Below are 27,175 nucleotides of genomic sequence, written 5' to 3'. Positions count from 1 at the left end.
TAGTGCCTATCTTACACAGTGTCACTCTTTGTTTCTGCACTGTGGTTCACTCAATGTGGCCATCACTTCCTTCTGTCATCAGTGTCAAAGCTCACTCAGTATTTGGTCATTCTTGAGAGATGCAGCGCTATTACAGACCTTTGCACCTTAGCTCTTCACAGAAGCTTATAAAGAGGTCAGGTTTAGGGGAGAATGAACCTCCAAAGTTAGTGTTATATTGTGCTAGAACTGAATACTTGATTTTACAGTTTTTGGAATTCATATTCACTTCTGAAACGAGAAACATGCACTAGAAAGAACAGATGCTAAAAACTTGTTACATATTTAAAGACCTAATCATTGGCAGTATTAGAGAATGCCTTTTTCAAGGTTCAGACCCAAAACTTCTTGATCACTCCTTTATATACTGCATATATTTATGTAAAGATTTGCTTTACCCAAAACATTTTTTGTGGCTTTGTATAATTTCTTCTAGCGTACATGGACTTACCAGAGACTCGAGCTTTCCCTACACACAATCAAGATTTATAAATAATAGTCACTGTGATCACAGCCTTTTCAATGTGTACTTTTAGGAGTGATATTGCCATGTCAGTGGTTGATTGTGTAAGATGATTTCCCGTAGCTAAATGCACAAGAAGTGGGAATTGAATATTGATTAAAGGAATTTGTACTGATTCATCATACTGTAAAACTACAGGCAGCTCCCATTATACTAACAAGCTACAGCACTCAACATAGTGTCTAGTTACGTTAAAGCAAAGCTCACAAAAGTAAATGCATACATTCAGGTGAACTTAGTGAATAGTGTTGGAATGAATCAAGTTGTTCAGATGCCAAAAGTAATGTTCTTCTTTTAAAGTGGCAGCTGTAAAAATGTTTTCTTCTCAGTGTTCCACCATTAAAAATAGTTAACAACACATAAAGGACCTACTGTGATGCCACATTTATGAAATAATGTAGTACGCTGTTTCTTTAATACTTACTCTTATAAAATAAATCAATACCGTGTTAGCCATAGATTGATACAGGAGAAAGTAGGGTGAAATGACACCTTTTATTGGCTAACTAAATACATTACAAATTGCACCTTGCCTGATGAGGGGGCCTTAGCTGCCTCGAAATCCTACCTTTCTCCAAAATAAATCAAAGCATTTACTGATGTCTTCATGGCAGTCAGTCTTCTGAAAGTACCCTAATATATGAACTATGGGAAGTGAGTGCTAGGAGTCTTCCCAGTGTGCATAGTATACTGTATAAATCACAGATAAAAGATTTTTATAGTCTTTTGTGAATCATTTGGACAACTCCAAATCTGTCTTAAAAAAAAAAACAAAAAAAACAGTTTTTCTGACATATTTCTAGGAGTTAGATGGTGTACACTTGAATTTTTTTTTGTTTTTTTTTTTGGAGGATACTTGTGTTCTTACTTCCTTTTGCATTCTAGCAGGAGCCTGTTTTTATTTTTATTTTCTAGTGACATTTGGGGAACTCTTTGAAAATTATTAAAGGTCTGCATGACACATTTAGAAAGATACTGGTAACTATACTTTAACAAAATTAAAATTGTCTTTGTAACTCTAGCTTGTGCTTTATAATTATTATCTTACAGCTTAATTACCAAACTCAGAGTTGAAGAAAAAATTCGGAATAAAGGAAAAGTAGACCTACCACATCTACCGCAGCAAAGCCTGCAGATCCCCAGGCAAGTCAGTGATGTTGCTTCCCTGGGCAGTGATTTCAAAAACAATTGGAGCAATGAAGATATTTGCAGTGAACAAATTTCACTTGAAGGAATGCCAGGAGTAGAGACTGGAGTCAGCAGTTCGACGAGTAATACCTCAAATGGAGTTAGAGACCAAACTGTGCCAGATGTAGTTGATGGGCCCTTTTTGGATAAACAGGTAGTTGTTCGTTGAAATCTAATGAATGTCTAATGTTTGCTTGTATGATTCTTATTTGTATTCACCTTTCATAAAATATTTTACAGATAATTGTATACAGTCAGTATACAAGATATCATAAGGGTTACCTTTATACTGTTACACTTCATTCGGCCGCAAGTCATTTTTCTACTAAAGCTATAATTATTTTTCAGCGCTACTTTTTTATTTAAGAGGAGGTTTTTAAAGAATATCTTTTGTGGCATAAACTTAACTGAAAATGCTGTTGCATATTCTGTTAGAAATTAGTGTCAACTAAATCCCACACCTAACATTTACTTTTATTGACAAGCAGGCTGTCCTTTTTTCCAATTTTCTTTATTATTACAAAACAAGTTTCATGTTACATCACAAGTAGCAGATGAGTGATATTTGAAAATGCTGCCCTGTTTATTCAGTGCAGATGTCCTAATACTGAACCACCTGTTGGATAATAATAATAATAATATATTTTATTTATACAAGGCGTCTTTCTGAGAACTCAAGGACACCGAACAAACAATAAATAAATAATAAGAACTCCAAGCTATCATGCTAACATGTTGCTAGTGTAAAGATCAGATCAAAGACTACACACACAGTTTAATGCAAAGGTTGTAGAAATGTTTGCAGTAAATTTGCTCTTTGATTTGTATTCCAATTTCAACAGATAACCTAGAATATTGACCTCTGTGTGTGTTACTTTGTAATGTGTTTTATTTACTTTTGCAATTTTCTTTTATTCATTTAATTAATTCACCCTGAATTTAATTCATTTAAAACCCTGAACTGGATTTAGTGAACTTTAAGAATGTTGTGTTTGTTTCCCATGTGTTCACTTGGCTTTTGTGTGTATTTCTGTTATTTTTTATTAGAACTTCACATCATTTTTCATAATTCTAGTCTCCTTGGCAATTTTCAGGTAGGGAAACACACCAGGGGAGGGGGTGTGTTGGCATCTAATTTCTGCAAAATATGTATAACAATTATTGCACTTCTATTAACAAAATTAACCATAATTTACCTTTTTAAAAAATTAAACACACTCTATTTGTTTTATTTTTTAAAATGACAGTCTGAATGTGCCATATCTTATTAGGCTTAATACAAGATTATAATAAGCTTGAAAGTATTAATTGAGGATAAAAGCAATAGGTACAGGGTCAGTTTAATGTAGCTTATTTTGATTGTTCCTACAATCTTCTTTCACTATGTGGTCCAACTAAACATTCAGTAATGCTTTATTTTTGTGTCTTAGTTTGATTTTTTTTAAGTATTTTATTGTGATAAATATATTAAAAGTATTTGTTATTTATTTTATTGTGATTATTGTTCATTATTACCAACAACATTTATTAGTTCTAATGAAAAAAGAAATAATTTCAATTTTTATGTATAGGCTGAATATCACAATCAGATTCTTGGCATTTTTACATTTTTGTTATTCTAATTAATCCTATATGAGCAGTATTTGATCACTATTTAAATGTGTTTCTTTTTTGATTGACAGAGACGCTTGCCAAGAATGAGCAATTCTGAGAATTATTTAAAGCTTAGAGAGCAGTTTGAACAATGGTTGAATGAAAGGATGCATAAATTAAACAAGATATTAATGCGAACTAATCTTCTGACTGATAGAGAGTTGAAAAGCAAACAGCAGGTTATTAAGGTAGGCTTTCATTTTAATGTTGTAAGTTTTTTTGCATGATTGTGTGAAATATACAACTGCCTTTTACTATATGTAAAATACTTGTGTACAAACAAGTTTGATAGATGTAGTCATTTTAATCTGTTGCACTAATAGAAGAATCATGTCTTTCTTGGTAGTTCAGTAGCCTGTAAGCCTGGTTAAGTTAAATTAGGATACATGTTTAGGTGAAGGCAAGAAAGAAACACAACTACACAAGGAGATTTGTTTGACTCCAGAGGATATGTTGAAACAAAGTTTAGCCTGAACAGTGACTTCTCAATTTAGGTTTGGGCCTGTTGCTGTTCTTGTCCTGAAGTCACAGAAGTATTGTAATTCAAATAATAACAGATACAAAATGTTAATCATGCTTGTTGACAGTTCAGAACTGTTTTGCCTTGAACTCAAGATACCCACATCATTTCTGACACATGGCCTTGTATTTTAAACTTATTTACTTTCAAAATGTTTTTGTCAGGCAGAGCACAGAAAACTACTCAGAGGCGGAAGCAATTTTATGACTACTGAAGATTACTTTTTTTTCCTTAAGCCTAGGCAAGTTAAACTGTTATGTTGGATTTATTTAAGTTATAATCTACATTGCTCAAGATGAAACCACTTAAAGATGATTTAGTTACAGTATATTGTGCTATTCCCTATTCTACCGAATATTGCTGCAGTAATAAATTATTTATTTTGATTAAAATAGAGAAGGAGCCCACACTTTCATTTGTAAGATTATTTAACCCCAGGGATAAAATACAGAAAAGGCAGCATTAGAAATACAAATTCTTACAGTTACTGTTTAAAAAGAAAAAGTGAAGAGTAATGTATTTCAGAAGCAAAACCAGCACATTGAAAATGTCATCAATGTTTGCTGTTAAGTGACACCATATCTGTTGTGGAAAACAGCCCGGACACGGACAGGTAGACATCGTAGGTTTCAACCCACACACGTTTATTTACAATAATATTTACAAAGGTGCACACACAACCCAGTGCCGTAGCGCCAATCACTCTCAGTCCAGGCCCTCAACACAATGCCTTTCTCTTCTCCTGACCTCCACCACTCCTCTCCTCTCCTCTGAGCTCCGTCCTCTTCCACCCGACTCCAGCCAACGAAATGGAGGGAGGCGGACCCTTTTATCCCTACTCGGACGTGCTCCAGGTGCCTCCCGATAATCTTCCACCGGCTCTCCCAAGTGTGGGAGAAGTACTGGCTGCGCACTTGGAAGCACTCCGGGTGTCCCTGGTCTTCTTCCCCTCAGCACTTCCGGGTGTGGTGGAAGTGCTCAGGGCCAGGGCTCCTTAGGCATTAGGGCGCCCCCTGGCGGTGACCACAGGCGCCTATAGGGTTGAGCTTCTATGCTCTATTCCCATGGTCCCCAAAGCCACCAGGGCGGTCACCCCCTCGTGGTCTGGAGGAAGCACAATCCCTCCTCCAGTCCTTCCGGGCATCCCGGCTGGGTGCCACCCCCAGCCGCTTGCCACACTATATAATGCAATATTGTCAAATATTCTTAATCCATTTTGGTCACAAGGAAAGAAGCAACCCTGTACAGGGCACTTCTCCATCTCAAATTCAACTCACACACAACCCACACGGGGCAGATTTAGAACCAAACAAGCACATCTCTGGTGATGTGGAAGGAAAACTGGGGTACCCGAAGAAGAGCTTAAAAGACACAGGGAGAACATGAGTAATCCACAGTAGGATTCAAACCCAGGAAACTGGACTTATTATTAATTATTTTTGTTTTACGTTTGGGAAGCTCAAACGTCTGACACTTTTATATGTAACTTTCTTTATAATTAATAATTCTGTATGTGTTTTATGAGATATTTTAAAAGGTTTCTTTTAACCAGACATGTAGAATTGTGAGAAACAGTTATTATCTTTATATTTGAATGACAACGGATTTGGTTGGATACATTAAGAAATACTAAATCCAAAGTATTCGAAACTTCACTACCACTGTGGTACCACCTCTTCTCACTCTGGCTGTAATTGTACAGAAACTGCAATCAGAAGTTCCTGAGGGACAGAATCTCTTCCAGTCTCTATTAAATGCTAAAGGACCAGAGATTGGTGAAGATGCACATTTCGAGGGTTTGCGATACAAGTGGATGCTTTATAAATCAAAACTTAAAAATCCAGCTAATCTTGAATCTGCTACACTAACCCAAGTAAGTTGTCCTCATTTGCACTTTCCTCTTTGTTACGTAATCTCTTACTTACTTTACAAACACAATGATATTTACTATTGTTTTTTATTATTATTATTTTTTATGACTTCCTAGATAATACAGATTTTAACTTCCAAGATTGGGTTATGTGCATAGTGTGCTTGTGTTCTTTTATCCTGATTTCAATCTTAATTTGGAATTGTGTTGTAAAATTGCACCTGATTTTGCTTTTGTGCGGATCCTTTGAAATACCATTAAAATTTGGCTACAGTCAATTATCAGTTCCCTGATGTTTAACCCTGAAAAGCTGCATTCCTTTGGCAGTGGTTATCAAACTCAGTTAAAAAGATAGCAAGACACAAATTCTAGAATCTGTGTTCATGATAAAAAAAAAAAACAAGTACGTCTATCTAAATAAACATTGAGTTTAATTACAAAAAGAAGAAAACACTAAATATGAAATTTTTTGGAAGCTGACTTTGCAGTTGTATCTGTCTCCAAGTCTGAGTTTGAGAGACCTTGGTGCAAATTACCCAAGATTTCCCCAAAAGGAAAATTATTGCTGATAATATGACAAAAAAGAGCAGTCCATTGTGCAGAACCTGAAACAAATAAAAATGTACATCAAAAAGAGTACAGAGTAAAACAAATATGGCTCAGCTGTGTTCTGAATGAGAGCAAAAGAATTTTTAAAAATGCCTATGTTAAATGGATGGGACGAAACCAACAGTTACAGAGCATCATTTTTGTGAATGTTTATCTCGAGTCTTGGCATATCTGTATTCTTCCCTTAAACTAGAATTTACAATAGTGGTAAAGTTAATATCTACCACAAGGGGTTGCACTTTCACTTAACATAGGCATATTTTATGTAACTAATTTTGAATAATGTTACTCATCATCTCTTAAAATTGCATATCATTCTTAAAACACCATTGCAAACATGCAAAAAACGCATATGCAAAACTAGGCAAAAACACTTTGGATGGGCGTTTTGCTTTTATTTAGAAAAAAATCTGCCAATATGGTAAGCACAATTTACATGACAAGGTTTCTTAAAGTAAGCTAAATAATTATGAATACAAATTTTTTGTTAAGTCAATAATTCTTTCAATAATGAAAAGAAGATTAAATGAGATAATTTTCACTTGCTTAGATTTCATATTTTTCAGTGTAATTTTTATTGTCTTTACTTTTGACTTCATTTACAGGTGGAGAATCGCATTGACACAGGAAAGGTAACTTTTTATCTGGATTTTTTACACCTTTATTGTACAAAAGGTTTTTTAAGTACAGATCCCTTTCACCCAAGCTTAGTTTATTCCTATTCCTATTTATAGAAAAAAATGAAAAATAATAGTATAAAATAGAGATGCACACATTTAAAATGTATTTGAATATGTACACACATGAAAATAACATTATTTCAAATAAACTCCAGATTTAGTATTTATATTGTTTTTTTAAATTTTAATGTGATTTTTTGGGTGCTTCAGTATGCCCATGGAGAAATGCGAGTAAAGCATACTCTCTTCCAGAATGCTGTATATCCTGTATGCAGTAACTTGTTTAGTACTCTGTATCTGGATTTACTTGGGTTGACAAGATGTCACGTACCCTCACTATTGCTTTCTACTAAAGATGATGTCTTCCTTTTTTAGTATTTTTGGTAAGGTTTAAGAATGGAACACCTTTCCCTCACCTCCCTCTTGTTGAAACAAAGAAAAATATGATACCTCTGGTGATTTTGTTATTTTCTATTTTTAATATATAAAGATGAAAAAAGTGGATGATATGATTTAACTCTGTGTGTGTGTGTGTTAGTAGGAGAGTCCTTCCTCAGATTAGCTCTTCAGTCGATTCTTATTAACTTTCATGCCTGATAGTATAACAAATCGTTTTGCTATGCTTGGGACACTTCTAAAATGCATATTTGAATAATATAGTCAGCTAGAGTAGATGCAAAACAAATAATTTCCATCAGTGAGATAGAAGAGAGTACAATTTAAGCCTTCCGCCTGTTTATTCAAATTTAGGGATTATACTATAGGTCTGAATGTTGCTTGCTGCCTTGTGCCCATTAATATCATAATGAACTATATCATTAGAATATTTTTTCAACAGAATTGTAAAACTCATTTTAAAAATATGCCTATTGTGAACCCCACAAACTATTTAATCTGTGATATGGCTATTTGTACATGATTTACATTTACAAATCACAATCATCCTTTAAGTGTGCATACGTGAATGCACCATGTACATAACATGGTTGCCACCTTGAAACAACCATTCATGGTGCATGCTAATCAATCTCATATGTATGCGACCGTGATACTATAGACCTTCACTAGCTTCATTTTGTATCAAGCAGTATGAGAGAGAAGGTCTTGTCTACAAATTAGAGGCATGTGAATAACCTTAGGTGGTCTAAGTGGGATTGTCACCAACAAGTGCAAATGTAGTAAATACCAACATGTTATTGCTGCTGTGAATGAAGTGTACTGCATCAGCTGCACAGTACCGGAAATAAAAAAATAAAATAAAGTCCAATCTTGGGCAATGAAGCCGATCCCTGACCATTGACAGAGTGTGTGTGCACTGGAAAGAGGAAAATACAGTACATATCTACTCTCTCTAATTTTGATCTGCAAATGGTATCTGTAATTGGGGATGCCTTATTATGAAGCATTATGCCACAGCAGTCCTGACGTTGGTCTGTTTCATCTGGGTATCAGAGATAGCTTATACGTTAAAGGAACGAAAGTACTTATGGTTAACAAAAGCTGTGTAATTTTTGCTTGGTGCCCTTATTGCAATATGTAATATTACCTTTGAAAAACCAAGCATTGGTGCAAGTTGTGTTTTTATGTAGACCTTTAAACCCACACCATTGAGAAACTGAATGTAGTGCCTTGTCTATCATTGTATGGCTTCCAGCACAGCAGGCATAATGGAGCTGAAGCCTGGTTGAGATATTCTTGACCAGTTTGCCAGTTCCTTCTCAAAGTAGCCTGTTGCTAATACTGTACCTGCATTTGAACATGTATAACCTGATTTCAGAGAGTCTGTGTTTCTAATGCTGGGGTAAAATCAGCACATAGAGAATGTCTCTTGAACCCCTATATAAGCTCATAATTCAGTCATCGTCATGGGCAAAAAATGTCCCTAAAAGCTTGTTCTCTTCATTTATGACCATTTGCATACTCTCCAAAAAGCACCAGATAGGTCATGTTGTGTCAAACCAATAGGCTATGAGTAGACTGTAGAGCATGCGATATATAAGGTTCATTACTTGTACCAGTTCAAGCGATTAATGCCAATTCGACATATCTATCCATCCATCCATTTTCCAACCCGCTGAATCCGAACACAGGGTCACGGGGTCTGCTGGAGCCAATCCCAGCCAACACAGGGCACAAGGCAGGAACCAATCCTGGGCAGGGTGCCAACCCAAAGCAGTCCACATATCTAGATTTCATTAAAACATTTATGTGTGTCTTGCTTTTTACTATTTCTATGGGATACATTTTTGCGTTATAATCTTTTCTTCTTAATGGAATTAACTTTATAAAACCACCAGCAAAACAATGCTATTTCTAATTAAACTGCAAAAATTTCAATTATAGAATAAAGAATGTTTCTAGTTAGCCATCAGGTAAAAGGCCTTTGCCTAGACGTTAATGCATAGAGCTTTCTGTTATTGTTCTGTAGTTGGCGAAAGTTACAGCCACAGCAAAACTCAAAGTCATTAAGTAAAAGGCAGTTTTCCTAATCTCCAAATCGGATTATCTGGGTTTTAAAAAAGATTGTGAAGTACAAAAAATGTAATTAAAAATTATATTTATTACTTAATGCACTGTATTAATTTCAACCTGCCAGATCTGGATGGGGCAAGTGATTTCAAAGTGCGTGACTATTATGGACACATTCAGTGATCAGAAAGCACTTATTAAAAGTGTCATCTCTTAATCTGCAATATTATATCAGGAGTACAGCTTACCTTGCAGAAGATTCTTTCTCAGGATTTTATAATGGTTCCCTGGCCAGTAGTAACCACCACTGAGACCCATACTTCACTTGCTCCAACTCCACTTGCTCTACACCCTACCTTCAAAAAATGTTGTATGTAAAGTAAAAATAAGTAGAAATATTGTGCAGTAAAAAATCATATTCTTACTAACAAGGTGTTAGATTGTACTTTTTTCTATGGTAATTCAAATTCAGTGCAAAATCTTTAGGATATAGGAAGAAACTGAGTTAAAATTTGTGTGAAATTATAAATTATTCCTGAATCACTGTACATTATTTCTGATGGTTTGACACTTTGAGTGTAGTGCAGATAAAGCAGGTAAATTATGAATTGAAATGCTTTAGAGTATAGGATGGCAAAGTTCAGTTGTTGGCTAAATTGACTTACATTAGTTTGAAAATATTTTTCAGAAGCGCTCTGGATTCTGCCCCTTCCTGTATCGTGTCTGCTGTGCAGCGTTGCCTTTGCAGCTCTTGCTCCTCTCCCTCTTGCTCCTGGCATTCCTGCTACCACTAGTTGATGAAGGATCAAGTTGTTCGCTGGCTAACAACTTTGCCCGTTCCTTCAACCTGATGCTGAGATATGATGGTCCTCCTCCTACCTAACTCCTGACAGCCACAATGTGTATGTTTGGGTAGCCTGTGGTCACTGACATTCCACACCCTTTCACATTTCAAAAGGTAGTGGGATTTCTGATTTCAGCTGTTGTAATCCATCTCACATGTTCTCTTAAGACTGATTGCTGGAAAGATCACAAGATTAATCTTCAAGACCATCTAAAATTTACTTGCCTCAACCTCCTGTATATAAAGACTATATTGACAGTTCACACCAGTGTGTAACTGCTGGATAATAAGAAGAAATTGGGGCCTGAGATCTCTGACCGTTTTATGTCTCTGTCACCCTCTCTTTCCTTCCCCTAGACGTTAATACTGTATAATTATGTGCGGTTTTAAAGGAATGTGTGATAATAGGCTATATGCACACTCTCTTATGGATTCCACATCAGCCAGCTGCTGTACTTCTGGCACTGCTATCAAAACAGAGTAGCTATGGCGTTTTTCACCAGATCACTTCAAGATGTGCCCAAACTTATGGTCAACAAAGCAAGTCGTATTTTTCAAACATTGTGCCAAACGTCAGGTGCTAAAAAGGAGAAGGGCGTCATACTATATGTTTCATGCTACATCCAGCAATATTAAGGTAAGATCTGGACATATTACAAATTTGTATCTGCTGTGAACTGACATGGGACAAATATTTGATTACATTAGCCTTCTTTAAAAAGCAGAATTTCAAGAATTAGTCCTTAAACTTTTTCAGGGGCAGGTGAATATTTATGTAAGCTTAATACTGCAATGGCACTGGACAAGTTATATCAGCCAGGGATGAGGCATTACACTTTCAATAGCAGGAGCGCCTATAAAAATGGCAACTCTGCACAGTCGCACGCTCTTTTTCCAACTAGTGCAGCCAAAGGGAATCAGTCCTTTTAAAGATGGTGAGCCACCTCAAAATGCCGTATAAAAAGCAGAGAATCCATCCATTGTGGCACTCGGCATAACATGAGTCTGCTGGACATCTTAACCTTGTTAAAAAGTGATTTGTGTCTGTCTGAGCCAGCAAAATGGTGAATGCCAGACTGCTTCTTCATTGTACGGGTCTCAATTTGTTTCCTCGGTTGGAGGATCTCCTCTCTGAGAGACATGTTTACATCAAGCTCTAGGTCAATGGCTGCTGGCTCCAGAGCCAAAGTGTAGTCATGGTCCTTGAGGATTTTATCATCCTCCTCCTCCTATCTGTACTCTGAAACTTAAGCTGCTTTTTCACAGACATTCTCACCACTAAACAAAAATCACAACAGCAATATGGACAGTGGGAGTGACTGAGCTGAAGTACATCACCACTACTGTGTGCATATAGCCTATTGTCAGTGAATACAGTAGATTTTTGATGAATCCTTGTAAAGTGTTTTGTTTCCAGATTTTCTTTGATTCAACTGATAAGAAAGAAGAGAAAGCCCTATATCCCCATAGATAATTCCCTTGTTTAGGTTACAGTCATTCCCTTTACACTTCCAGTCTTTTGGCCTATTTTATTCCAAAATTGCTAGAATATGAACTATACCACGAGCGCTAGATTTTCTAAACTGTGCATTACTTTTCCATACACCCTAAACCCACAACAATTAATTGTCAAGACTCCTACAGAGTTAATGAAGGTGATCACATTACAAAGCAAAATGTAAGGAATGGTCTTTTTTCCTTTTTTGGCTATTTGACTCCGAGTGCTGCACAATGCATTTTGATGTGATGGGTCCAGCATATAAGACATGTTTTAAGCGTCTTATAAGCCTATAACTTTTTCTTTGAATTTTTCACAGCAAATCAGCCTTTGTTGCGGTTATTATTTGTCCTGTTGTACTTTTTGCATGTTTCAGTGTAAACGCCTCTTTCCGTGCACTAAATGCATCATACCATATGTTGTGTTGATTGCACAATCAGTAGGCTCTTAAACAACAAGCATTAACCTTTTCAGATGTATCATAAAACAAGGAATCAGTTAATAATATTACTGAGTGTTTCCAGAAGTTAATTTACAGTATCCATATAAAGATTCATTGCTTGTTACATTATTGTTGACTGAGGACACACTGGTCATTAATCAAGTGGGCATTTTCAACTTTTGCTAAATCCACCTTTTTAAAATAAATAATCATCTGATTCCCATTAAGTACAATTGCACTGATATATAACAAAAAAGATAACTGTAAAGGTCTAGGAGTATTCCATCCCTAGTAAGCTGTACAGTACAACATGGGAAGGAAACCACTTGTCTGCATCATTCATTTGTGGAATAAATCTTTGTTAAATTATCATGCTCGACAAAAGCTTAAAGCAATAATAACCTTATGTTGTGTTTCATTTAAGTCAAAAATAATCATTATGATGGACTAAAGCTAAAATTAGCATAATATTAAAAAAAACCATGACCGAATTGTTTAGGTTCTATCAGACTATTTTTTGGTTAAGTCCTATATATAATATAAATTGTTTCGTCCTTCTCAGTCATACTATGCAAAAATGCTAAATGTAATATTGTATTTAACTTTGCTGTGGTATGAATTTGTATTATGTAAAGATGAAATATAATGAAGAAACAGTTATAAAATATTTACATGGTTAAATGAAAATAGTAACAGTTCATATAATCTCAAAAAAATGCACGTAAATGCAACTATGAAAAATGATCCGCACAAGTTAGTTTGAGGAAACTTGCTTATTTTTATACTTGTATTGCTTCAGGAGATATGCTAACATATATATTTGTAATTGCTTAAATGATGTTATGAAGAACATATAATAAAGTTATATTTTTTTTATAGAAAAGATAGGAGCATTTTCAAGTATTCATACTGTTTTGTGAAATCAGGCTTTTGCTATGAATATCATTAGTGGTGTCATTTTATTTGGACTAAAGATGTTGGAAGTTGGGTCATTGTGCACAACTCATAGTTTGTGTTTCTGTTTTCACTATGTGTATCAATTTATACAAAATACCAAAGCTTTTTCTTTTGTTTCTATAAATGATTTTTTTTTTAGTTTTGTATGTTTAGAAAGTCCAAGAATGATCAGTAAATATTTTTTCTCATGATAAATGTTGAATTTTATAGAAATGGGTTAATAAAGAAATCTGTAAAAAAAAAAAAAAAAGAAGAAGTAAAGTTTTGAAGACGAAAAATTACTATATGGCCCTTCACTTGTGTAAGTTAATAATGTAGAAAGAGAGATACTGTAGAAATCTTTACCATATATACAGTATATACTCAGTACTGTACAAGGGGCAGCATAAACTCATCCCAACACTCCTTATAGTTCACAAAGTTGGCAGCTACTCCATACTTTTTTCTTTTGTTCATATATTTTGGAGAGTTACTCCTTGTCCCAGTGCTCATGTTTCTTCCATAGTCTTTCATCGACTAATGCCCTTTTGCTGACATGCCTATACCTCATGTGGCTGGCCCAGCTGAATATGTCAGCACCTTTGTCAGAGGGCTCTTCATAAATGGCATTTGAACAGATTATTATTCACCTCTGTCAAATATAAAAAGAAAAAATAGTTTTTTTTCCACATTGATGAATAAAAATAAATATACTAATGCAGTGTCTCCGCTTTTGAAGCTTCATCATATGCATATAAACAATCAAGCATTCTTAACCTTCAGTCTTACTCTCACATAGAAATAGATATGGATGATTAAATAATTCAACTATTCAAGGGTTTTATCCATTCAGTACAGTGTCTGTTATGACAAAACTGACTGCATTATCTGAAAGTTTTTTGTTCTGGGGTATTGTACTTTATAACTTAAGTGCTTCAGGAGATGGGACTACTGAGTCAATAAAGAAGGAATTTGGTTTCTAATATAATTGTATGTAATAAAATGAATAATACTTTTAGAACAATTTAGAACCAGCATGAGAAATACAACTAACATCTACAACATTTGAATTGGCGTTTGTAAAATTTTGCTGAAAGTAATTTAAGGCCTCTAAATTATATTGAGAGTATTGATGTTCCCTCCCATAATGACTTGTTCACAATTGCTCACTCATTGTATTGTTTTACCTTACATACTGTAAGAGAAAATATTGCTTTCCTAAATATTTGGTGAATCTGCTTTAAGTCTTTTGTAGGTTTGGTCTCTAGCAGTAAATCCTGAGCATGTTTGGTGGCATAGATACTGATTATACATTAAGCTATACTGGTTTGACTTGGTGCATTGAGACAAGAAAATGATCGCAATGCTAATAATGTGTGCTTGAAATAATCATTTCTAAGTTACTTATGCAATTTGCCATTGCAGCTGATTCTGTGGTCCATACACTGATTGTGTTTGTACAATAATAGCATGTTATTTGTTTAACATGTGACGTTTTCTGAACCAATAGCTAAATATATTAATCAAATGTGGTAAAGTCGATTGACAGAAGAATATTAGGCAGCTATAATTCCAGGTAAACGAATCACCAGCCATATTTTCTTGTAAAGCATGTTACTGGTATTTTATTTCTTCTCTCTATACATTAATCATGTTAAAATGACTTTGTGTCATGATTTTTTTTTTTGCTGTAAATTGCAGTATAACTTTGTCAACCTGTTAATATCCAGGAGTGATTATTGTATTTAACGTCAAATGAGTTATATTACATTAGAAAAAACTTATGAAATGTTGCACTGCCAGAAAGGAGACTTGAATAGTGTTGTATAAATAACTCAGTGTTCTTTTAACCTATTTACTGTATTTCTTTCATTTTGCAAACATTATGCCAGTTAAGAAGGTTTTAGCAAAAGGTCTGCATTTCAGATGTATTTGCTCTGTTTTAATACAAGAACGATCAGGTATTGTCAGGTTAAGAGCTAACCAGATCTTTACTGTTTTAGAAGGTTTCCTTGGCAAATGTAACTCCTCTTTTGCTGAAATTACACTATTGTGATTTATTGTGATTTATGTTTATGTTTTTCTTATTTAAATTAACGTTTCCTCCTCTTTTACAAATGTACTTGTTTTGATATAATGTAACATAACTCTCATTATTATTATTATTATTTGCGGTCTGCCTACTGATTTTCTGAATATGTTTTAGACATAATACAATGTTTCACTGTGTATTTCAATGCTTTATTTTATTAATCCTTTATAAAATGCAAGTGCTTGTAAAATATACAAAATATGGAACTGTTTATATGTTGTCAATAATCCATTAAAGTTTTAGACATTAATACACTTAGAGCATACAATCATGTTAGCCTCTGCTAAATAATATTCATACATGGATGATTGAAAGGAGTCACAGATTATTAAATTGCTCATTTTAGAACCTTTTATTTATGGAGGCCATATTACTAACTACTAATAAAAGAGTAAGTGTTGTTTGTGGTTGTGCCACACATTCATAACATACAATATGTAATATTAGACTCAAATAAACATGTATTTGTAAGTTTATTCTCCAGACTTCTGTACAGAGAACAAAGAAAAATTTCCCAAAAGCAAGGAAAATGCAGAAGCACCTTTGATTATGATATTACAGCTACTTACCTTTCTCAAAACTCCATGGTTACATGTGACGCATATTTCAAAGTAATGAACCTCCAGTTTTATTCTGTGGCCTCACCGCTCCATATTCATAAGGTTTACAGGTGAGACAGGTTTTACGTTATTCTTGATATTAGCTCATGACAATCTGTGGCACCCATTGCTGCATAGAATGTATTGCTGGCAGTGCATACAACCAAATAAATTCAAATTGCATGTTTAATATTCCCTGTGGTGTGTCCATGCAAAAGGTATGTCCATTATCCAAATGGTGTAGCATACAATATGTTATATTTTGGAAATATTTAATTTGTATTATTTTAAACAAATTCTGTTATATGGTATGTTAAGTGTCTTAGAGTATATTAAATGTCTGCTTGTGTTGTTTGCTTATTTCTTGTTGACAATATTAGTTTTTTAAGCAAAGCTTTGGTTTGTAGTTCAATTCTCTTGACAACAAAATAATAAACTATACTGACAAAAATAAACCTGAGACTTCTCTGGAGAAGAATACTGTAGTGACTAAAATCTGTTCTAAATGATCAGCAACTCCATCTGTCAGATACATATTGTGTTATAAATGAGCAAGGAGGCATAGCTCTACACATCAGAAGAACAGTAGGAGATAACTAAAATGATCTTGGATGTGTGTATATAATTAAAATGTATTTGTATTATTATTATTATTAGAACATAAGTGAAGACATTAGCAAAACATGAAATGGATCTAAAGACAAATTAAAGCTCCCAGATGCAGTGCTTTCACCTGCGAGTTTTCAAACTGTTCTAGTTGCCTGTCGGTGCCTTTTCTGAACACAGTTAAGGTCTGAATTATTAGTCCCCTGTCCAAAATTGAACAAAACCATCCATTTTTCTAAGGAAAATGATTAGTATTTAAAGTGTTCCAAAAGAACAAATAGATCATTTCCAATGAAAATATTTTACTGATGCACTTAATTGAAACAAGGAAAACTCCAAAATAGTAGCATTGCTAAACTGATTAGTCCTCTGACAGTTAATATTCAATAGTGCGTCCCTCTGACTCACAACTGATAGCATCCTCTTACTGTAGTTTCTCACATGGTTTGCACAAGTCTCCTGAGGGATCTTAGACTATTCCTCTATGGCAAGTTGCTCCAGCCCATACAAATTAGAAGGTTTTTGAGCTTGTGCCTTAACCTTGTGCCTTTGCCAACGATTTTCAATAGGATCTGGTCTTTGAGGTGGCCACTCCAAGACTTTGATTTTGGTGTTCCTCAAAAAATTCTGGACCAACTGTGATATGTGCTTTGGGTCATTACTTTGATGAAAGTCCCATCGTCAACCCCAAGCCAGACTGGCAGTAGATTGTCATTATATTCATTAAAATGTCAATGTAATCCTTGTTCTTTATGCCATGTCCCTGAATAAGGTGTCCTGTACCTGAAGTAGCCAAACAGTCCCACAGCATTATGCTCCCACCACCATTTGTAACTGTGGGAAAAGTGTTTTTAGCGTTGAAGGCCTCTCCCTTCCTTCACCAAACCAAAGCAGTACTCACAACAGAAGAGGCCAGTTCAGTGACAAAGGCCTTTGCAGTGATTCAGGGCTTCTTGTTGGCATCTCTGGTTATTTTCCTCTCCAAAGTCTTTGAAGTCTTGCACTTGCAACCACGTCCAGGTTTGTTTCTGACAAAATGGGTCACTTTGTATTTTGCAGCTGTTCTGGACGGTGAAATGCATGGACCCGGCCGGATACCCACCCCCTTAAGATGAGCATCAACTCTCTGTTCTCTGAGTCTGTAGTCATTTCTGTGGTTCTTGGCATGATCAAATGACTTTGTAAGCGTGATGCCTCTCATTCTTCCATTGAAGTCCCACCTGCCCTGCTCATTTCAGTCCATTTATTAGAGTGTGAAGCTAATTGAGTGAGCCAGTCAAGTCATATGGGGTTCAGATGTGGTTGGACACCAGAAAATGTAACTTTACTACAATGCTTCCTGACATATTCACGAGCCTAATAATTTTGACCACCTCATTTTTCAATAAAGTTAGCAATATAGAAGTCTTTTATTTATTTATTTTTTTTAATAAAAATGTACCAGTTAGAGGCTTTTACATTGATGCATGGTTTAGTTTGTAAAGTTTGAAAGATGATGTTAAAATTGGACATAAATGTTGGAAAACTTCATAGGGAGCTAATAATTATGACCTTACGTGTATTTGCTGGCCTTTTCTTTTTCTAGTTAAAGATTGAAAGAAATGTGTAATTGAGACTGAGAATGTGAATGCAATAGTCTGTTGAAGCCCCCTTTGTAACATCCTCATATCAAATAGACCTTCACTGTGGAGCTGTTCGTTAGTTCATTTAATTTAGTTCAAATGCACTTTGTCTGCAGTGGCAAGGAAAAGTAAAGTAATCGGATTGTGACAGAATTACTGTTAAAGTGCACTCTCTAAAGAATAGCAACATTTCTCAACAGTTTCTTCTTGTAAATTGATGTTTATATTCCCTTTGGCTTACTAGGATTTTTTGCACTTTGGAAATATGGCAGTCATTTTTTTATTCAGATTTCCTAGTCGCTGCACTGAACTACGTAATTGAGAGAATGCTAAATTAGCAAATAAGTTGGCTGACAGCAGGAAGAATAAGTAACATTTTGAGTTGTACTGCAGTTTGAAGTGTTTTGTTCAAATACGCAGGCTATGCTTAATGAACACTACTTTGCCTAATATTAGCTGTTATCTTCTTATGTAAAGGAATGTCAGAAGGAACCTGGTCACAAGAGAAGCACAAGCCATGTGTATAATGCAACGTGGGTTAGAAGGAGATAAAATAACACATACTTGAAACTGGAAAACAATTCTACTTGTGGTTGTTTGATGGCCTTGGAGTGCTAAGTTACGCCATTACCAAAAGGAATGTTGGACAGGAATCCTCCAGGGAAGTGGGAGACAGTCGGATAATCGGTAGAATTCCTGTAGTCCAGTAGGTGGCAGTGTAGGTATGTTAACTGGGAAAGGAGGAGTCCTGCTGCCCAAAACAGGTTTGACATGCCCACTGTGCCCTGAGTCAGAAACTGATTCTGTTATAATTCTTGAGAGTCTCAATGCATGGAAGCCCAATTAGTTCCAAAAAATACCCACTAGAGGGGGAAAAAACATCAAAAAACCCTGGCTAGTAACACAGAGGGCCATGTAGAATCTTTATCAAATAAAACAATGTATTCTTAACAGTAATGCCCTGGAATAGCTTGACGCTCCGTGGAGTGCAAAAAGGAGTTGCCAGCACAGCCAATCCAGGGGGGGACCAAGTCCCAATACAAGTAATTCAATGGCATATCCAAAGAATAGAGAAAAAAGGTCAAAAAGGACAAAAATACTCAGGATGAAACACCAACTCCCTAGGACTGTGGGTTGCCCTGCCTTTATAGGGCTGAGGGCAGCCCCATGCAGTAATAGACAGGTGGCGGCTCTGCTTCTTGGGGTACCACTCACAAAAAACTCAGGGAACATAACACAAGCATAAGGAATACACCAAATGATAATTAACATAAATCGGAGGCTCAACAATGAACAAAAAGGACATAAAACTAGAATTTGAACCCTAACTGAAATAGAACAGACTCTGATGGTTAACCAGAGCTGGCCTGATTGGCAGGTGCTACCTACATTTTAAGTAACCCTCTAAACTGTTCTGTAAAGCTAAAACTTGCATGAATGACGTCATCTTACAGTTCCAGCTATGTAAGTACCTGCAGTTGTGGAACCTACACTGTACAACAAATACTTGAGGATGGATGACGGCCAAACCAGGGTTTATAGTAACATTAGGTTAGGTTATTAGGTGTGTTTTCTTATAATGTTTACTCTCCAAGTTTCTATAAAATGACATACATAGATAGATAGATAGATAGAGACTAAACATGCTTGCCCAAACTACTTCCTGGAGATTTACTTTAAGGTGAAAAACACTTTTATTACTTATTTGGTTTATGGGAGGTTCAAAAGGTCTGCCATTGAGGAACTCTAAATTTTGGGTGATAAATGTATCGATGGCCATGAAACCAAGGTCATTTTGGAATAAGCTATAATTTGAAGAGTATGTCAACACATGAGATACTACTTCGGTTTCTTATACTGTATGTTGGGGTGGACTTGTCTGTAGCCTCTTTTTACATCATTGTCAGACATTGTCGTTGTCACAAATGATGTACTTCTCAAAAGTCATTGTCTGGAGACTGCAGTTCTCTGTTTCCTTTTGCTGTTAAGGTCACAGCACAAATATCTAAAGCTCACTGTAAAGCTCTTATTATGCTTAAAGCTCCCAGTTAGTTACTCACGTGACAGTTTCTAAGAGCGAGCCCAATGTTAGTTCATCCGAGGCTAATGAAGACAAAGGCCAGCAAGTCCTGCGTCTTTAAGGAATCGCGCTGTATACATGTGCCGTATACCGTGTACAAATGAAATGCTCTTTGCTACTAACAGCTGTGTGTTTGCTCACTCCAGTTTACCGTATATGTTACACTCGGATCTGGATGTCTTGCAAGCTGCCATCTTTGTAATGCCCACACAGTGTGCTGGTGACCCGGAGCTGGCATCACTAATGGCAGTTTAACATAGTGTAATTGCTGGTTCTTTTCAGGGATGGGTTTTTGCTTATAAGCATCAGTAAATTAGAAGGGATCTGCTTTTATTCAAACATATAGGCTTAATTAATTGCTGTCTTAAAAACAAGACAAAAGAATAGCCCAAAGTGCATGTAAGCGAGCTCCAATGTGTATGTATTGTAATACAAATGAACTGCCAACCATGATGAATTACAGCATAGAAGAAATTATAGAATATGGTCTCACGATTGGAAAGAAGATCTAAAGAGAACTAAATACTCTTTTATGTTAAATAAGCTGTCATTTTTTTTAAACCATCTTGAAATAATTGTCCTTTGTTCTCCTCAGATTTTGCTTCTGCTGTTATGATCTGCATTTGTGTGCTCTATTAAAAAAAATCAAACCTGGGATGAATTTTGAATATTGGGGGAGTGCATGTACTGTAAATTCATTGGAACCCTTTGGATGTGAAACGTGTCAGACACCCTCTTAATTTATGATCTGTACTCTAATAGAATTTGGTAATAAGTACTCAAATCCAGGAAAACTCAAGAATGAGGCAAAAATGTGGAATTGTAAAGCAATGATTTTTAATAACTAAAGAAAAATGAAGTGCATAGAGAAGTTCCTTTGATGATGCGTATGAGTAATGATATCATTAAACAGGGAACTTGTGTCACACGGCCATAGTACAGTCGGCAGTTCAGCTCCCAGTCTGCCTGCCTGCCATGTATGCTTTCACAGGGATGTCTGCTCAGTTCTCTTAAGTACGCCTTTTCTACCCAACTTCAGACTTATTACAGAAGTCAGGGTGGCTCAGAGTGCCACGTATCATTGCTGTCTTTCAGAACATGAACAGACGTGTAATCAAGTGGCTGTAAATTAAACCAAAGCCTCAAACGGACATAATTCAGGCCATCACAGCAATGTTCAAACTTTCTCTTTAAGTAAGATTCACTTCTGACCGATGCCATGTTGATGGCCTGTGGAAATGCTGGGTTGCTGTGTTTCCTCTCAGAGCAGCCGAAATAAATGTGAGAATTTAGCCCTTATGGCTACCAGTGTGTTGTAAGGTTGTTTAAAATGGCCCGGCGTTGAATGACATGCTTGACACGTGTTGTATAGTATATACAGTATGCTGACCTACTTATCCAATTCAAGCTCGCTTATCTGCCGATGCACCAGAACTCCTTCTCATCCCAGACATACTCCATTAAACTGAGGGTTAGTAATTGGAAAGGCTGTTGTATCTTGTTGAATTCACTCCCATGTTCCTAGGACCATTACAAGACTTCTTAACTTTGTCATTAAACATCATTCTCCTGAAATAATACATAAGAGCACAGTGGACCGAGTGGTCCAGAGTCAAATCACGTACTCGCTCAGTGTCTGGGTTCCCCCATGTTTGTGTTAGGTCAATTGGTGCTTCCAAAATGGCCCCACGAGGGGATGTGTGAGTGGTCCTGTGATGGCCATGCTGCCCCGTCTGGGCTTGGTTCCTGCCTTGCTCCCTAAGTTCTTAGGATGGGCTCTGATCTCATAGGATTATTAAGTGGATCTGAGCAGGTCATATAAAAGCCATTCACAGGTAAGATACGCCGCTGCCTGAAGCGGTGATGCACCTGATCAACAGCAATATTCAGATACTCTACAGAGGCCCTTAAATGTTACTTGGGGAACCCAAAAAAAACATCCAATATCAAAGCGCACTGCTGTAGCTCCGAGGTTGGTCACGGGCATCAAAAACAAAACATTCAGCTGTAGAAGACCCTCGTAATGCCTTAAAAAAAAAAAAGGCAATTTCTGAGGATCTGAAGACTACCTTACGTCTACAATAGTGGAGAACGTAAGAGACTCTGAGGAATATAAAATCCGTACAATACAATACAATACAATTTATTTTTTGATAGCCCAAAATCACACAAGAAGTGCCACAATTGGCTTTAACAGACCCTGCCTCTTGACAGCCCCCCAGCCTTGACTCTAAGAAGACAAGGAAAAACTCCCAAAAAAACACAGTAGGGAAAAAAAGGAAAGAAACCTCAGGAAAGGCAGCTCAAGGTGAAGGTAGGTTGGGTGTGCAGTGGGTGTCAAAAAGAAAAAGGGGGTCAATACAATACACAGAACAAAAGAAATCCACAATACAGTATAAAAATAAAAAGTTTAGAAGTATGTTGCAGAATTTAGTAGTAGATGATATCCCATAATATGATTTGGATTTGTTTAGAGTCCTGGAGACCTCGACCATCAAGCTGCCTTCCACGGCTGAAACAGCGCTGGGCCAGCCAATCCATCCATCCATCCATCTATTATCCAGCCCGCTATATCCTAACTACAGGGTCACGGGGTTCTGCTGGAGCCAATCCCAGCCAACAAGGGGCGCAAGGCAGGAAACAAACCCCAGGCAGGTCACCAGCCCAAAATCTGATATGTTAAATATTCCCGTATTCAGCCGGAGGTAGCGCGGTGATCACTGTTCCCACAGGAGCCCTGTTATGCCTTCTCGGAGGAGCAGCTCATCTGAACCCTAAGAATCTGGACTGAAATAAAAGAAAGGTGGAAAGGTTTCAGATCTGTCTTGAATTCATACAGTATAGTGAGGAATGTTCAATCGCTGTTGAACAAGTTGAACGAACTGTCACATGTCTTGTTGAGTTAGGTACTGTGGCATTGTGGGTACTGTATAAACGTCTTGTTTCAGAATCGACTTAAATGCTGATTTGATAAGACAATGGGAAAAGCATAAAAGGGACAGGACATCTATGAATGAGTGATGTTTAAAAAGCTAGTAGTGTACGTTACAAATACAACTACAATGTGTTATCCCAGCATTGACATGCTGGCTGAATTCATCCACGCTACCTTGTTGGCAGGTAAGTTACATCATCCTGGTTAACATTTATTAACTAAGTAAGAGAAATGATTCACTTTGTTACCAACACTCTAATGATGAACCATTCTGACCCTACTGTGGTGATCACTTTAACCGGCGAAACTTTGGAGGAAATAAATATAAACCTGCGGCACAACTGGCCAGATCTAAACATCTTATTGTCTGTTATCAGACGGCAACGGCTCTCTTATTATCTAAGCCAGAATTTCTTAGGTGTGTCTGGGGAGTTGTGGTTTGTTGGTATAGTTGGTTTGTTATAATATTTATATTTTTCTTGAACTCGGGTGTGTTTGAGAAGCCTGGTCCTCGATATCCAAAAGAACTGAGGTTTCAAATGCTTCTTGAATGGCACTGTGGCTATTGTGGAGGGTTTGTTTTCTAATTATTGGGAATATTCATGCTAATGCCTTGCTTGACTTTTCATAAAAAAGTAAAAACAATGACCACAAGAATTCTTCAGCCGGAGTAGCAGAGGAGACGCCAATACAGCCAAACAGAAGTACTCTGAACGCACACTCTATGCAAGTGCGTGTGCTCATCAGTCCATCGGTTCCTAATGAAACTTTATACAGATGAAGGCACCTTCTTTGATCTGCAGAATCAATCTGCCTTGAAGTGTGGCTTCACGCCCAAAGGCCGCTGACGTAATTCACACTCTGAACTGAGACCATTGAACCTAGAGGTACGCGGACCACTTTCAGACATATTTGATTAGACAAATTCAATACAAGTGGAATACCTGGGGATTAAACAGTTCAGACCTCATCACATAAAAGCATTGCTTGCAGACAGGACAACAAGCAGGTGTTTCAAATATCTGACAGGCTTCAAACAAGAACCGAAAACTGGCACCTTTCTGCAAACATCATTGCTTCCATTAGATGCTCCAAAATAGTAGGATCCTGCTCACTCTGCTCTACCTACAGTAAGTTAGTTTGATGTGTGTGTCTGTGTGCTGTGGAATATGGCCGGCCAGTCATCCCGACCAATAACCCCAGACCACCAGGTGGAGCCCTCCCTGCACCATGGAGGTGCCCCGAATGCCAGCAGGGAATTATGGACAATGGAGTTTTCATCCACAGCCCTGCTCGATACTACAGGGACCAACAGAGGACGTTGCAGGGAGGCCCAGAGACTCTTACGTGCCCTATAAACCGGAAGTACGTCTTAGTCGCAGCGACTGGAGGAATGACGTAAAAGAAGAGTTTTCATCTGACCCGGAAGTGCTAGGAAGTCACATGGACTCAGGGTTCAGAAGCACTTCCGGGTCACGTACTATGAAAGGACTGTGGGAGATCCCAGTCGTTGAGCTGAGCTGGGAGGAAGGGTGGCAACGCGTCTGGGAGTGGAGGATTGTGTATTGTTTAGTATCGGAGTATCATATGAGGGTACTTTGTGTGCTGTATTGTACAAATAAAGTCAATTATTGGACTTTTATCTGGTGTGTCTGGTGACTGATCTGAGGGTTACAGGGGACGACAGCGCCCCCTATCTGTCACAGTGCGCATGTGTGTATGATGTGTAGTGAACCCAGTCAGGACTGCGGCTGCAGGCAGGGGAGTAAAGTGCAGGGATAGCTGTCCTTCAATGACCAAATGATTGCATGAAGTACCACCTCAAAGGTGGTAGGGTTCCTCATTCTGATCGGTGCCCGCAGGGTGATGCTGTGCCCTGTACATGCGCCCCTGCTCTCCACTGGAAAAGTGTGTTTCCCTAGATCTTTAATAGAGGACAGGAGCTCTGGGACTGCCAGATGGGGCTCTAAGCTTCTGGCCACGGGGCTTCTATGCTGCCGATTTGACAACAGAAGTACTTCCGAGGTTTTTTCATGGAAGTTCTAAATGGCCAAGTCTTGAAACCATCCTCCAGCCAGTCATACTTGGAGTGTGGAGTTGGGAGGAGAACAGAAGCACTCAACTGGCATTGGCAACTCCAGGTTTTCTCGCCTAGGCACAGTGGGTAGCTAGTGTGGTACATGAAGGCCAAGAAAAGAAATCATACTAACAAAATACAGAATATGTGCTAAAAACATAATCCATAATGCAGCATACTGTATTAGTAGGACGTATAAAAGATGTTCATGCCTCATTGTTCATCTCTGTGGTAGCTAAGTGTACCTTGCTGTCCATATTGTGCACAGTGAAGACAATGAAGACTAGCAGCAGTCGCCGGGAGATGTTTTTTGCTCCACGATCATCCCTATGGCTCATTCAGTTATCTGAGTTGGCAGTCAACACAACTTGCATGTGTTTGGAGGGGAAGGCTGGAGTATTCAGACAATGCCCAGGATCTCTGAGCGCTACCCACTGTGCTGCCACTTTCTTAATTAGGCATGTTGGGTACAAATACAGTAATCCCTCCTCGATAACGGGGGTTGCATTTCAGACCCCATCCCGCCCGCGATAGGTGAAAATCTGCGAAGTAGAAACCGTATGTTTGTATGGTTATTTTTATATATTTTAAGCCCTTAGAAACTCTCCCAGACTGCCCAGTTATACAGCATAAACCCTTTGTATTCTCTTAGATATTAGGTAAGATTATGTACGTAAACACACTGTTTATATACAGTAAAACCTAAATATTATTTTAAAGATATTGAGCGTCTCCGATATCACATATGTTACAGCCATTACGATAGACAGGCCACCAGCAATAAATACGTACAATGCAAGAAAAATAGTATACAGTAAATGTGTGTACAGTGACACCAAACGTACGTACATGTACTAAGTACTGTAAGTAGAAAATGAATTATGATTACTCACCAACAATGACACGACGACTTGTCTGATAACGATGAGTTTAATTTTACTGCACAACAAAGGAGCGTCACAGCTCTTCTAAAGGAGCCTCTTCAGGCGACTGTGTAGCACCGCCATTGTTCTTCTTCAATCTAAATCCCTGAAACAGATTCCATCCAGACTACTGCCTTATCACGTCATCTCAATCAATCGTTAACATCTTCTGTTGGCGCTTGGGCACGGCCTCTGAAGCAGTAGCAGGAGCAGATCATTTTAGAGCCACAATGAAGGGCTTAACTACACACAAAGATAAACACAAAAGAGCACAAAAGTGAACTCTTTACACAGCGAAACACGTTGATGCTGAACGAGCGAGACGAGACTTCCTGGTTAACACCGCATTCAGCACACAGGAACTTAACTTCGTGCTCTGATTGGTTAGCTTCTCAGTCATCCGCCAATAGCGTCCCTTGTATGAAATCAACTGGGCAAACCAACTGAGGAAGCATGTAGAGGAAGTAAAAAGACCCATTGTCCACAGAACCCGTGAAGCAGCGAAAAATCTGCGTTTATATATTTAGTTATGCTTACATATAAAATCTGCGATAGAGTGAAGCCGCGAAAGTCGAAGCGCGATATAGCGAGGGATTACTGTACAGTTAGTAAAGATCCAGAGCGAGAGAGCTGGGTGCACTGTAAGCATGGTGGCCATGAGTTTGTTCTCTATATCACAGCTTCATGGCACTCATATTGTTCTCCCCCTCACAGCTTGATAAGAACCAGGTAATTGCTTTTGACACATAATTAACGTTTAGTAAAAATTGCTTATTCCTGAAATGTCTTATTTGGCAAACCCTTCCTCCAAAAGAGAATGCTGACGCTGACAAAATTTCTATCAAGAAATGAGTTTCAAGTTTCAATTGCAGGTTCCATCGGTTCCATCAGCCTCATGTATTGGGTGAGCAGGATGCGCAGCTCTTATGGGGGAAATCTGAACGCCAACTCCTGCGTATTTTTATGTGGT

General features: G+C 37.4%; 1 protein-coding gene across 1 annotated transcript in view; it reads left to right on the top strand.

Annotated features, from left to right (window-relative positions):
* The window catches only part of syne3 (spectrin repeat containing, nuclear envelope family member 3), a 63,684-nt gene extending 47,267 nt beyond the window's left edge, over positions 1-16,417 (top strand). Inside the window, 5 exon segments of the mRNA XM_039773382.1 lie at positions 1,613-1,904; positions 3,433-3,591; positions 5,626-5,796; positions 7,008-7,034; positions 10,240-16,417. Coding sequence (XP_039629316.1) covers positions 1,613-1,904; positions 3,433-3,591; positions 5,626-5,796; positions 7,008-7,034; positions 10,240-10,434 — 844 coding nt within the window. The 3' untranslated portion in view covers positions 10,435-16,417.
* The last annotated feature ends 10,758 nt before the right edge of the window (positions 16,418-27,175 follow it).

This window comes from Polypterus senegalus, chromosome 12, assembly GCF_016835505.1.
Source record: "Polypterus senegalus isolate Bchr_013 chromosome 12, ASM1683550v1, whole genome shotgun sequence".
NCBI classification, from domain to species: domain Eukaryota; kingdom Metazoa; phylum Chordata; class Cladistia; order Polypteriformes; family Polypteridae; genus Polypterus; species Polypterus senegalus.
Note: the sequence above shows the minus strand (reverse complement) of the source record. Positions and strands in the feature narration are given on the sequence as shown.